The sequence below is a fragment of the Parasteatoda tepidariorum genome, chromosome 3, assembly GCF_982258835.1.
Source record: "Parasteatoda tepidariorum strain Cologne lab strain chromosome 3, Ptep-v5.0, whole genome shotgun sequence".
In the NCBI taxonomy this organism is placed as follows: Eukaryota; Metazoa; Arthropoda; class Arachnida; order Araneae; family Theridiidae; genus Parasteatoda; species Parasteatoda tepidariorum.
Window position 1 is genome coordinate 6,676,295 of NC_141757.1, and position 15,280 is coordinate 6,691,574.

The 15,280-nt window shown below is 27.6% G+C and overlaps 1 protein-coding gene across 4 annotated transcripts in view; it reads right to left on the reverse strand.

Annotated features, from left to right (window-relative positions):
• The window catches only part of Cip4 (formin-binding protein 1-like Cip4), a 78,671-nt gene that overhangs the window by 31,176 nt on the left and 32,215 nt on the right, over positions 1–15,280 (reverse strand). For all 4 annotated transcript variants that reach the window (XM_087158682.1, XM_087158685.1, XM_087158684.1 and 1 more), the window contains exons 2-7: positions 14,675–14,790; positions 12,942–12,992; positions 11,446–11,593; positions 8,655–8,717; positions 3,417–3,521; positions 1,624–1,752 (exon numbers count right to left, since the gene is read on the reverse strand). In XM_087158682.1, coding sequence (XP_087014808.1) covers positions 1,624–1,752; positions 3,417–3,521; positions 8,655–8,717; positions 11,446–11,593; positions 12,942–12,992; positions 14,675–14,790 — 612 coding nt within the window. The remainder of the gene's footprint in view (positions 1–1,623; positions 1,753–3,416; positions 3,522–8,654; positions 8,718–11,445; positions 11,594–12,941; positions 12,993–14,674; positions 14,791–15,280) is intronic.

The window sequence follows — 15,280 nt, forward strand, 5'->3', positions numbered from 1 at the left end:
TCTTCCTGCAAACTAAATGATATTTATAACACTTTTTAATGTATAGCATATTTTTTCTCAAAATAGTCAAGTATTTATGAATTATTAGAAAATATTTAGTATAGTTTTGTGCTGCCACAATATAGCAACCTCACATTATAACTTCCGTTTTTGCTTAAGCAAGTGGGATTATTATATTGAGTGTTGACTTTATTATTTATATGAAAACAGGTTAAAAAGAATCTCGCATAAACGTTTTCGTTGATTAATCTGGAAATTTTTTACATTCCATTAAAGCCAATCGAAAAACGTTCAGTACAAGGAAGTGAAAAATGGGCTGCATTCAAGATATAGTTTGCTTTAATCTTATGTGACCACAGATAATTTTAAATATATACAATGCAATAATTATCATATTGGTGCAAACATAGTCCTGCTTTAAAAACAGAAACATTTTAATATAAATAATAAAAATCTTTTAAATGTACTATTTTATAAGATTACACAATTTGTACTATTTCCTACTAACTATATTTTAGGAAGAATTTTTAGTAAATTATGTAAGTATGTGAAGTAAGCTCTGCTCGATAAAATGCAAATTAAAATGGCTATACCTCAAATGCGTATTTCATGATTATAAAGTCTTCTGAGTAGTATTGAATTAGCTACAACCCCTGAGGCAGAATTTTTTCGGGCTTTCTACGACAAACTGCCCTAGCACTAATGTTTTGATTAAAGATACTTTTAATTATAACAATTACTAATTTAAAGTAACAGAAACGTTGTGTTTACAGAAGAAATCATAGAATAAAAATGTAATAGTAAAAGTAATATTTTTTTTAATTTAATATTATAAGTGATATTGTAGCATTTTATAGGAGGAAAAATGCAATTTCGAATTTTGTAAATCATTACACAAATTAAAATTCGTAAATAAATTGAACGGTAATAAATTAAAAATCAAAGAATTTGCTCAGAACTCCAGGAATAAAGATCACGAATCACTCGAATAGGAGTCTTTAAAAAAGAGATACTCAAATACGAGCATGTAAAGTATGGTGTTCTTTAAAGAAGAAAAACAATGAAAGAAAGAACATTATTTCTAGACTGAACTATCTTTTAAACTTTCGAGATTTCTAGAATTATTATTTTATATTATTAATTTAAAGTTCCAGCTGAAGACAGCATTACTGATTTTTTCTTTAAAATCTCAAATGAGAATAAAAAAATCATGATTATTCCTTTCCTCTCTGATGCGCAAGAAAGGCATCCTTGAAAAAAAATTCTGCAGAAAAGAAAAAAACATTTTTCGAAAAATTATGCAGAAAGGAAAATTGAAATTTTTCCCTTCCCAAATTAAAAATCTTTCTAGCAAAAACTCTGTAACAGTCTGTGACAATGTCGCTGTAATTCTACCACGGGGGCTTCATCATGTCAAACTTGATGGCTCAAGGGATAGAGCTTTCGCCCTCCAATGAGATGACCCAGGTTCGAATCCCAGCTGTTCAGCAACAGTAATAAAATAAAAACATGTAAACTTTAAAATAACTGACTGAAACCAATTTCCACAAAGTTTGTTCATTGACTATTAATAAACAATTCAAACACTTGAAAAAAGTATGTATTATAGAGAAAACAAATTACTTGAAATATATTTGGCATCAGGTCAGTGAAGTGAACCCTCTGAAGCTCATTTGTCTTTTGTAATTGGTTGGCATACTCAGTTTTGCAATCTTCACAAATTCTATTCTTTATTTGAGCATGAGTACGAGCCTGCAAAACATTGTTACAAGATGTGAAATAAATATAGTATATACTAGGAACAAATTGAAGAGAGAGATCTAAGTTATAAAAACATTAATTAATTCAGTTTTAAAACTTAAATGTACAGCTTCATTAAAGCTTGTTATAATGGCTAAATTGAGTTTAAATACTAACACATTAATACCTGATTAGCAGCATTAATAATAACATATCCATACCTGCCAACATTGGAGAAATAACGGAGATTTTACAATTGACATTTTTTTAGGCAACAAGTAATAAAACACGAGTAATAGCATAACATGTAGTCAAAAAGAGAAATTCAAAATTAGAAATAATTTATGTACTTATATTTAGTGTGAAGTAAAAAATATGTATATAAATCTTAATCTAAAGAAGATTTTCTTAAACCGTTATTTATAATTACTTTAACTACTAACACTCAACATACTGCAGTACTGGCGATAGCACTATCTGTTGAATCTGTCTGCAATAGCACTATATAAGAGTTGTATTTTCGCCATCAGCAGATATTTGATCGGAAAATAATTTTTTTAATTTCTTCAACAAATACGGAGAAATTTGAGAACATACAGGTAAACAGGAGACACTCATAAAATACAGGAGTCTTTGTTAAAAAACAGCAGACTTGGCAGGCATGCATATTCAAATATTTTTCTATAACCAATTGCAATGGAAAAGTTAGCAATAAGGAAATAAAACTATGGAGTTACACAACTAAATTTACGTTACTTTGTATAGCATTAGAGTGTTATGGGAAAAAAACATTTTTTTAATTAAAAGTTTGATAAATATATTATGGTTGGTAGTAAGTACAGAATAGGTCTTTATTTTTTTTTGCAACAGCATTAAATAAGGCAGTTTTATATAGGGAAAAAAAGTGTCCTTCTCTTACTATACACAAAGCTGATCTCATATTTACCAACACATATTCAATTGTTTAAAATATTCCCACTTTCATGTCATTAATTAATGACAATAACAGTCTGTGGCCAAATTATCAAACACAGTATAAGATTTTATGTAAAAGCTTAATCATCATACTATACTATACAGCTTTACAGGTGATACTATACAGCTTTATTGTTTTCACGCGACTGAAACCGGTTTGCGGAAAACGTTTGGGTATCAATTTGTAAAACTAGACAACATATAATATAAATTCAACGATTGGATAAATTAGACAATATATTATATAAATATAGAATACTTATTATATCAGGTATTATATTGGGATATCATTATAACTAGACCAAATTATTAGACGCACTGTAGTGTTTTAATAATGACATGTTTTGCACGAGTTTGTATGCAATACTTTTATATTTAAACACACAAGTAATGGGGTTTTATTCAAGGGATATTTTTATATACTTCCCATTTGTATTTATTTTTAACGTATTGCATTACAATGTTAATCCATTGATACACGAACGTAAACAAGTATAAACCGGTTTCAGTCTGTAAAAACAATAAAGCTGTATAGTATCACCTGATAATTAATTTTACATAGAATCTTATAGAGTGTCTAACAATTTGGGCAGGACCGTATCTTTAAGAGCATCATAAAATTGGTATAAGTAAACAATAATGCTGGTAAAGATTTAAAAAAATATAACAAGCATTTCAGAAAAGAAAAAATTATTATTTACCTTTTCCACATCAGCTCTCGAAAGATTAATGTCTGCATCGATTTTCACAAAGGTTTCATTTGCTTTTTCGGCTTCTTTAAACGACTTCTCGTACGCCTTTTTATTCTGCAAAAAACTCGTGATATTAATAAAATGTAAGCAAAAATAATGTTACAAAAAAAAATAAGAAGAGAAAAAAAAAATAAGTCACTAACTGTATAAAAATGTTATAGCACTTTCCAGTCTTAAAATAGAAAATATAATCAACATACAGTTGGGGTTTCAGACATCCTAAATTGGTTTTGTACTGGACACGAGGGTCTTATTGTCTTAAACTGTCTTAAAGTGTCCAAAACCTTGAACTTTGGTAAAAGGTAAAAATTTTGAAAGGTGTAACCATTGCACACATAATTACATATATTAATAAATATTTGATACTTTTTTTTATACAATTTGTTTTAACTTATTAAAGAAAAATAAAATAATATAATAGGAAAATATAAGTTTTGAAACTCCACAATTCATTGAACAACAAAATTGAATACCTTTAAATATAAATAAATATACTTTTAATACTGATAAATTGTGTTTTTGCATCAGGACAAATAATGCAATATTAATAATATTAATAAACTTTTTTAATAAAACAAAAACTTCATTTCATTTCTTCATTTTGCTTCGGGTTCAAGAATTAACCTTTTATTTTTCACAATATTCTTTTTAAATTGTGACATAAAAGGGACTGTTTGGACTGTTTTAAGACAGTTTCGGGCAAAGGGGTTCAAACTGTGGATTAATCCATTCTGTCCTAAACTCTGTACAGAAGACTTCTTAATAATTATATGGTGCCATCTACAGATAAGCAGGAGGAGAGAGAGGTTAAAGAGAAATTTTTCATCCATGAACTAGATAGAACAATCACTCTTGACAATTACTGGTCCCCAACACACATTTAGGAACTTTTAATTAATTTGCTATTTTTACGAAAAATGTTACCTAGATAAATGCATAAATATCTTGATGTAGTATGACTGATTACTTAAATGTGTATAATAAATGCCTGTAGAATAAATTGTATATTCAGGGGTCTGTCTAGGTTTCTTTGAGAGGTACTTATTTTGTGAAAATTTAGACATAATTTGTGAAAATGAAAAGTTACATTAAAAATTAACACCAAAATATGGTAAAATAAGAAATTGTTTTCAAAAATTGTCACTACAAATAAAAATCATTTATGATGGGTAAATTTCTATATATTTTTCCCAATATATTAGAAAATAAATTTGCTATTGTAAAATTTTGAGCTTAAAATTGTATCCAAATTTTAAAAGCCATTGTTAAATTTAAACTTGCATTTAGAAGAACTAGAACTAAAAATTATTTTCATTATGAGAACTTTCATTATTTTCAACTAGGTCATACAGAAAAAAGCTTCATAAAGAAAAAAAAAATTCATAAAAAATAAAGGTCTGTCAGAATAAATTTAGAATGATGTTAAGGATAATGTTCGAATGTTTAGAATGATGTTCCAATTTTGACTTCCTGTATAGTTTATAAAGCGAGAACCTCGTTGTTTCATTTTAAAAAAACTCTGGGATTTATAGTTTTTTATGGGGATACAAAAACAAAATTTTAAGAGGGGTATAATCTTAGAGCTTGCTTTTTATAAAGTATTTCATGAAACTACCGTTTTTTCAAAAGTTGAATTTGTGAAGGTGCCGCTAAATGGTAGTAAATTTGCCCTCGACAGATCCCTGATATTTTATTGGTATTATATTCTTTTATACGAGTGCTTCCTTTCAAGAACTATTAATTGAAATTCTCCAAAAAGCACTTTCGGAAATGTTTGAGAACATTTTTACATTTTGCCGCTCTTTGTTTTAAATAGAAAAAAATTTAAAAATATCTACTCTATTGCTGCGATAACAATGTATTCGGGTATGAAAATGCTCCACATGTTTCAACTTTTAATCTCTGATACTGATTTTATTGTTGCCTGATTTTTATATTGGCCGTAATTTAATTTCATTTTAACACTGTGATTAATGTCTTTATTTATTTTAATTAAGCAAATGTAGTACTATTATTAATATGGCTGCATCACATGGTGAAATACCTATTATTTCTAAGCATAGTATTAAGCTATTTTTTACACAGCTAGATGCTGCATTCACCATGAACAAAATTAATGACAAACTTACCAAATATAATTATCTAGTAAATATTTTAAATTCTGAAATACTTTCCTCTGTTGGTGATGTAATTTTTAATGTTTCAGCAAAATTACCATTCACTGAATTAAAAGAGAAACTCATCATTTTTGAGCATTCTGATGCTCAGAATATTAAGGCGCTGTTGGAAGACCTCACTTTAGGAAAATAAAAATACCCGGCATCTTGCTCAGGCGTATAAAAGAACAAGCCAATGGCCAAATAAAAAATGATTTTTTTTAAAAATAAATCTCTGGCTACAATGCTTTCCCAATAACATTCAGACTGTACTAGCTATAACCCTAGTAACAATTTTACATTGGTCCCAGTTAGGCTCAAAATTCGCTAATATGGGTCCCATCAGAACATGCACTGAGGGACCTATATTGTGATGTCTACATTTTTTAATATTGGTTGGATATTGGAACAAGATCTATATAGATGTAGATGTAGTAAAAATGATCTATGTAGAAAATGATATTGGTCCATTATTGAGTTATTCTAGGACCAATATTGAAAAATCTAAATAATCCAATGTTTACCCAAAATTTTAAGTCTATAAAGGTCCTACATAGAAAATGATACTGGTCTATTATTGAGAGACATTCTAGGGCAAATATTGAAATATCTAGACAAAAACCTGTCAAATATATCATCACTTAAGTGATGATATACTTTACTAACTTGCCTAACTTGAAGATAAAATAGCTGAACTGACAGAACCTACCAATCTACGCATCAACTCTGCATTAATCATAGAAAAGAGCAAATATAAAATCCAGCACTTGCAGATATCTGAATTATAAAAGAAATTAAATGTCAAAGCATTTGACTGCAGATATCTGAATTATAAAAGAAATTAAATGTCAAAGCATTTGACTGCAGATATCTGAATTATAAAAGAAATTAAATGTCAAAGCATTTGACTGCAGATATCTGAATTATAAAAGAAATTAAATGTCAAAGCATTTGACTGCAGATATCTGAATTATAAAAGAAATTAAATGTCAAAGCATTTGACTGCAGATATCTGAATTATAAAAGAAATTAAATGTCAAAGCATTTGACTGCAGATATAAATATAATCATAAAATGTGTATAATGTCTGTAGAATATATTGCATACTTTCTTTGTACACATTATTCTTTTATATGAGCCCTGACAATAACATATCTGCAAACATTGGAGAAATAAAATAATCGAGATTTTAATATACAAGTTAAATTTTCAAACATTATGTCCATAAGTCAAAAAGATGCAAGTCAAAAACAGAAATTCAAAATTGAAAATACAGAGTATCTACTACATTTCAGATTTTCAAATTCAAGATTTTCAATGACCAATTCCAAGAATTTTTCACGACTTAACGAAGTTACTACTTTCTCCGACGAAAACGCAACAATCAATTTAAAAAAGCATTATAATTGCATTCATTTAAATGATAGGTATAACCAAAACAGATATACTATGCATCTTCATATTTACAGATTTTAAATTTAAAAAACAACATCATAAAGAAAGAGTAGAAACAATAAAATAGCTGGAAAAAATACAAAAGCAAAAAAAAATTTCTGCAGAATTTTATTCTAAAGATACTTTTCTTGTTCATCGAAAAGGAAAGAAATACTCCTGATTTTTCTTTTCTCATTTCGGAATAGAAAAAAATTCGCCAATAACTGGTTTGCTCCATCTAGAATTTTAAAATAATAAAATAATACAAATTCTTAAATCACAGCAGTTTAAAAGATAATTTGTTCCAGAAATTATTTTTCTTTCATTTTTGAAAGAATACTAAAATTTTTAAAAAACACGATAAAAACATTTTATATTCTAATAAAATATAACTGTGAGTGGTGATTTTGTTATGAATTCAGATATTCGGAACAAGATAAAAATGGGGGGAGGAGATTTTTCGGCAATCTAAATCCACGATTATTTTTTTTAAATAGTTACACGACATTTCATAACAAATTTCCTTTAATAGTGAAATTCATGACTTTCCATGATTTTTCATCACTTTCCAGATGCGCAGATACCCTGAAAATAATATAAGCACTAACGTTAATAAATATGTACATGAATCTTGATCTAAAGAAGATTTTTTAAGCCCTTATTTATAATTACTTAAACTATTTTATTTTATAAATGTAATAGTTTAAGTTGAGAATAAAATAGTTGCACAGTCAACCCAATTTTTTGGGTTTACAACTACTAATGTTCAACTGCATAGTCTTATAATTTTGAACCCAATCCAGAGGACAAGGGAACTCCTGGATCAAGAAGAGGGAGAAATGTAACTTCAGGGAGGACTTTTATGATGGATCTAACCTGCATGAAGAGAAAAATCTCCCACGGTTAGCCTTATAGCAAGGGGATTCTAACCCATGATTCGTCTACCACTGAGGATATTTCACATCAACAGTGTGGTAGGTGCAAGCTAGATGCAGAATTTGTATTGACCTGCCATTGCTGGGATTCGAACCTGGTTCACCGCATTGGAAAGTGAACGCTCTATCCCCTGAGTCATCACGGCTTACACTATTAACACTCAACATACTGCAGTACTGGCAATAGCACCATCTGTTGAGGAATAAGAGAAGTATTTTTGACATCAATGGATATTTAATCGCCAAAAAAAAATTATTTTAATTAAATTTCTTCAACAAATACGGAGACATTTGAGAATATACAGGTAAACAGCAGATAGTTGTAAAATACTGGAGTCTTCATTAAAAAAAACAGGAAACTTGGCAGGTATGCAATTGCTTAAGGAATAAAATTATAAAAAATGATTTCACCAACTTCTCATCATTGGGTAATAAAAAAAGAAGTCCTCATTAATACAAATATGTAGGGGCAAACTAAATAGAAAAAAATCTTTTTTATTTAAGCTTTCACCAGATTTTAATACAAGGTGAAATGTGAAGAAGAATTTTGACTTCAAAACCTGCTTAATCCTTTGGTATAATTTTTATAGCCAAAAATAATTTTTTATTTACATCTAAAGATATTTAAAAAAAAAAAAAACATAAAGGAATTTTTTTATTACTTTTTCAAGAGAATATCTCGAATTTTGGAGATTGGTTTGGTATTTCTGTCCATCGTTCAAATGCTACAAAGAAAAAAAAATCCATATTAGGAAATACTATTTTAAAACATAACATAAAGTAAACAAAAATATCTAATTAATAAAGGGTGAATTTGAAATGTTCCACCGATTGAAGACGTCAAAAGGGCTGATTTACAAATGTTACTAACCATTTTTTACATTTATCTACATTTAGGGTTTCTTTTTTTACACCTGTCTGGGTGAACGTGTAGTTTGTCAACATGGAGAGGAATTTTAGAAAGCAATACTATATCGCATCATTTAACATCATAGATTATAATTTAAATTTAATATTTGATAATCACATAACTGCCAACATGGATAAGAAAAAATCCAGTAGATTTTATGAAATAATATAAATTCATGTTAATTGGTGCATAATGTACTAAATATTTTACACATAGCGAATTTTATGGATTTTTATAGTCATCAAAATAGAAAAATTGCAATATTTTCCCGTTATAATTTATATAAAACATGCTTGAAATGTTATGTATTATGTATAGTCATAATTTTGAATATCAAAAGGTACATAATTGAACAAAGATACTTAAAAGATTTTTTTAATTAATTTAAAAAAAAGAGTTCTGAATAAAAATAAACTGAACATTTTATGTAACAAAAAAAAGTTTTCAACTGATTTTTATAAATGAGGTTTGCTTCATTATGTATTAGATTTAAATAGTCAAGTAAGATAGCAAGCAATAATCTGTACAAAAAACAGGATAATTTCAATTAAACCAGTAGACCAAGAGATACTGGAAAAATCCAGTAGAGTTGGCAGCTGTGTAATCATAATAGCTTATTTCAGTTAAATAGTGGGTGCATCGATCTTATGCGAATCAAATGTGGGTTTAAATAGAATTGCCACTCAAGCTTCTAATCTGATTACTAAATTCTGTTGTCACAGTGATTCTTTTGCAACCATCCACACACTTTTGTAGATTGATGATGCAATAACATTTTTGATGTTCATCATGCATTTTGCATTGCTTCATATTCCTCATTAAAAATATAAATTCATTGCAAGTGTCTGTAAGGACCGAATTTACATACATTTATTATCGAGATTTAGCATTTGAACCTTTGCCTTCTGGTTGTCACAATTTCCACACATTATGTAGTTACTTTCACGCTATTAGAAAAAGTAAAAGGCAAGCCAATGCCACTCTTTAAGGTAGGTGCACATCACAAGCTAAGTCATGCGAAAAGTTTCTTTTTTTGCTTTCAAATACTTCCTTTATTTTTATAATTACTATTTACGTTAGCTCTAATTATGATATTAGCACAACTGCCAACGTAGATAGGAAAAAAATCTAGTAGATTTTACAAAATAATGTAAATTTCATGATAATTGTTGCATTATGTAATAAATATGTTACACATAGGGAATTTTAGGGATTTTTATAGGCATCAAAACAGAAAAACTGCAAAAGTTTCCAGTTATGATTGACATTAAACATACTTGAACATACATTAAACATACTTGAAATGTTACTATGTATTATGTTTACTCATAATTCTGTATAAAAATAGGCAATTAATTCAAAGATAAGTAAAAGATTTTTCTTAATTTAAAAAGAGAGTTCTGAATAAAAATAATTTGAACATTTTAGAACAAAAAAGATTTGAACTGATTTCTATAAATGAGGTTCTTTTCATTATGTATTATTAATACTTATTTAAATACTCAAGCAAGCAAGCAATAATCTGTTCAAACATTCTATTTCAATAAGGATTTTTTTTAAAAAAAACTTACTCAATTTTAGGGAATTTTCTAGAATATACAAAAACCAGGAGAATTTTAAGTAAACCAGTACACTAGGAGAAACTGGCAAAATCCAGTAAAGTTGGCAGCTATGTATTAGTTTTAATGAATTTAAATCAGAAAATGGTGGGCATAATTTTCAAACATTTAAAAATACTTTTAAATTGTGTAATGACGTGTATAAGATAAAAACTAACTACGGTCGGACTTCTATTTAACGAGCTTCCATTTTGCAAAGTTCTCTATTTTAAGATTTTTTTTTTTTTTGAGCAACGAAGAACATTTTGGAAATTTCTATGTAAAATAACTTCCAAACAGCGAAGTGAGTTTTCTATTTAACGAACTTTTCTTTGAGATCCACTTTCCATATTTTCCAAAATATTTCAGAACATTTCAAACTTGTTAACATATTTTAAGGGGGAAGTTGATTTTTGAAGTCACTTAACTTTTAGAGAAAGCAGCAAAATCCCTTTCCCTTTTTGTTTGCATTTCAAACGAAAAACTCAAAATTAACTGATTTTATCTTTAACAATTAAACTTAAGAACGCATGTGGTAATGTATGTTTAAATTACTTTTATATTAATGCAGCTATGATTTTATACATAAATTTAGCTTTTTTTTAGTTGAAAATATATGTAGCATGATAGTGTAACACTGGATAATATTTTGCTCCATTCTTGCTTTCCATGCAGATTTCTTTTATGGTTAATGTTTATAAAATAAATAGAAGATAGTAGTTTACAAGATAAAAGTGTATCAACTGCTATTTTAATTATGTCTATGGTTTATGAATTTAAAAACTGTTTTGTGTTGTTTAAGTATTTCATGAACAAATTTTTCACACATAACGAACATATTATCGGGATTTAGCAACTTCGTTAAATAGAGGTCCAACTGTATTTACAAAACTCTAGCACAGAAGTTCTCAAAATAAATTAATAACTATTGCAATAACATAAAACCTTTTTTCTTTCATCCTTTAACTCTCTAAATAAATCTGAAATTTCTTTCATTATTTGCCCAGAGTATGTTTCAGCTATGATTTCATGTTGTCCAGCCATGTCATTCAGCTCATTCAACATTTTTACAAAGGCTACAGCAGATGAGAATCTAAAAAAGTTCATTTAAATATTTGTTATTACACAGGGTGCACAGCCATATCTTTCAACAAAAAATCAGCACAAAGTACTTTTTAAACACTCTACATTAACAAAATGCAAAATAATTTTCAAAGACTTTTACATGATCATGATAAAATAATTTGTTTCTGACGAAGAACTCTTTTCTTGATTATAATTAACCATTAAAAAGTGATTAAGAGATTTTTCAGTTTGATTTCAGAGGGTGGAAAATGAAGCTTGAAATTGAGAATATCATGCAAAATGCAGAGTTGCACATGAGAGCGCAATAATCGTACCGAATCCAGTTTGGTATATGCACATGTGGACCCACAAGTATTTCATCAAACATGCAAAATGGTTGCCCCTTTCGTACGCTATTGGATCGACGCTAAGCGGAAATGGATCGTGGCTCAATGAATTGAGAAAACATTGAATAGACAATGTGAAAGCCCCACTGACACTTGACATCCATGAAAAAGAATACATAGAGAAGTAAATCAGAAAAAATAAAAATCAATCTTAATTTTTGAAAGAAAATTTTTTAAAGTTAAACATAACAGTTTTCCAACTACTGTATTTTCAAAAAGAAAGAGTGAAAAATGAAGTTGAACAGAAACCCTCTTAATTATAAAATATTTTATAAAAACAAATGTTTTTGAAATAGGAAAAGCTAGATAGAAACAAAAACGAAAATTGTATTTAAAAATAACAATTTAACTTTTGCACACAGCCGCATTTTTGAAAAAAATATGACCATAAAAGAATAATGTTCACAGAAAAGAACCTTAAGAGAATATGATTCACAAAATAATGTTTTCAAGAAGAAAAAGTGAAAAATAAAGTCTAATAAAAACCCTCTTAATAATAAAAACTCTTATAAAAACAAATGTTTTTGAAATAGGAAAAGCTAGATGTAAACAAAAACGAAAATCGTTCAAGTTAAAACAAAAAAAATTTAAACATTAAAAATATCAATTTAACTTTTTACACATTGCAGCATTTTTTGAAAAAAAGTTATCATAAAAGAATAACGTTCACAGGATTCATACACAAAAAAAAATTATTTTTTTCTCTGACTTTTCCAAGTAATGAAAAAAAAAAAAATAAATATCAACAAAATTTATATTTAATTGCAATGTAAATTAGAATCATAAATAAAATTGAAGCTCTAAGAAAGCATTAATAAATTATTTTTATTTTTAAAAAAATCAAGTGATTTTAACTGTACCAACTCTGATTATAAATAATAAATTGCCAGAACTATAAACGTGACTGAAAGTACTGACAGTACATTATAGAGTATTTTTGATTGAAAAACAAATAAGAAATTCACTGACTGAATATCTTCTTCCTCCTTCTTTTTCGGCTGGTAATTTTTAACCAGTTTCCTAAAAGATAAAAATGCAATGATGAGAATAACATATATATCAATGACATAATAAAACTATATAAAAACCAGCATATTTTTAAAGATCCCCCTACAGTACAAGTATACCTCTTTTTAAAAGAGTCCGATTCACATGATTTTGTCGTCGATCTTTTTTCCGATAGTTACTGACAAGGTTTTAGCAATTTTTAATTATTTTCGTTTAATATGATTTTCAAAATTCAAAAAAGGAAAGAACTAGTGCGTTTTAAGACAAAAATATATAGAGAGAGATATAAAAACCCTACAAAATGCTTGAATATCGCCCATAATACTAGAATAAGAAACATATATTTACAATTTTAAAAAAATTATACAGTTTTATTCTATACCAGTAGAGATTTTTTTCTTTTGTAAACACAATGCTTTGTTTACTTTAAATTATTATTAAAAGTACATTGCAGCAAGATATTAGTGCTAGGAAAGTTTGTCATAGAAATCTCGAAGATATTTTGCCCGAAGCAGGACTCCCTCCTGCCTATGTCATGTAGGTTAAGGCCCTGCAATTTTTTGCTATTGGCTGGAAGATCAGCATTGCAAGCCGATCAACTTTACTTCTCAGACAAGCTTTAAGCAGTCACAGTATCTTTCCCCCGATATCAGTGTCAATCAATCAATTTGCAACAAATAACTATTTTCTGTATGGCATTTATTGAAAAAACAGTCAGAAATTAGTCATGCTTGAATAGCTTTATTGCTAAAAACTAGGTTAAGGTCAATCAATTTTATTTGGGGGGGGGGACAGAACAATTGAAAAAAAAGCTAGCTTTCAAGGGTTGGAGTAAATTCAGTTTTTATGTCAATTACCAATAAATTAAATTATTCTTTAGTTTACAAAAGAAATAATAATTCGTCTTTATGTATGAACAATATTTTTGTATGAAATGAAATAGCAGTTTTGCACATGTCTTTCCTACTACATGCAATAAAATAAAAAGGCTGCCATCGATAAAATTATATTTCAAATTTTTAAGTTTTTCCCATGAAATAATAATTTTATAGTTTTTCAAGCTACGAAGCCAGGTTTTTCAACAATGAATAAGCACCTTTTAAGTACTTTTTAATCACTTGAAAAATATTTTTAATAACTTTCCAACAAAAAAAAAATCAGAATTAGGATCTGTGCAGTAATAAAAATTATTTTTTTCTATCGTTTAAAGTTCTTAACATAAAATCAATAAAATTCACAAACATACTAAAACTTAAACATAATCATGATAAAATAACTAGTTTCTGACAAATATTGCATTGTGAAAATCATGCATTTTTTGTAATTTAGAATGACAATCGACACTGCAAAAAAATCTCTTTTAAAAGATAGAAAATTAAGCACTATTTACAAACCTCGAATAAAAAAAAGCACCTTTAAGGGCTTTTAAAAAATTCAAGTAAAACATAACTATCTTTAAACACTTTTTAAAAACCCTATGCACACTGATTTTTTATTGTTTATAAACTCTTTTAACTTTTTTAAAATAAACCTTTATCATATTTGTTTAGAATGCGTTTAAAAAAAGTTCAAAAACATAAAAAATCTAAAATTTTATGACACTAGAATGAGTACCTCCGAATTTTATAGTTATTGTGAAAAACTATGTTAAAATACACAAATAAAGATTAACAAGTCAAAGTGAAAAAACAAACCTAAGTTTATAAGCATATTCAGATTCTATTGCACACCTTTCCTTTAAAAATGAATTATATTTCTCTAAAAATTCAATTCCTCTTAGCGTATGATGCCCTAAGTTGTCATATTGATCCTGTAAAGAAAACACAAATTAACCAGAAGTATTAACAAACAGAAAATAATGATTTATACATAAGTTCAAATAAAAAGAAAAGTGAAAAATATAATAAAATCAAATGAAGATTTAAAAAAAAAAAACATTTTTTCACATGCACCAAAAAGAAGAAAATATTTATTTTAGTCATAGACAAAGAGCAGTGCTCGAAAATAAGGGTGATCACTATACTATAAAAAGTGTAAGAATGCAGTTTTGGTTTTTCTGTTGCGAGTTTTTTAACTGCTACAAACCCATTTTCTCCTGATGATCATTCTGTCTCAGGAGGCTACTTACCAGGGTTCCTGATTTTTTTTATTTTTATTCAAACACATTGTAAGAACTTTAATTTATGATTAAAAATACTTCATAAATTTTTAATCAAAATTAAATTAATATGAAAGCAATATAATAATATTTTAGAAGCTCTAACTTACTAATATAATTTTTCATTATAATATATAGCTTT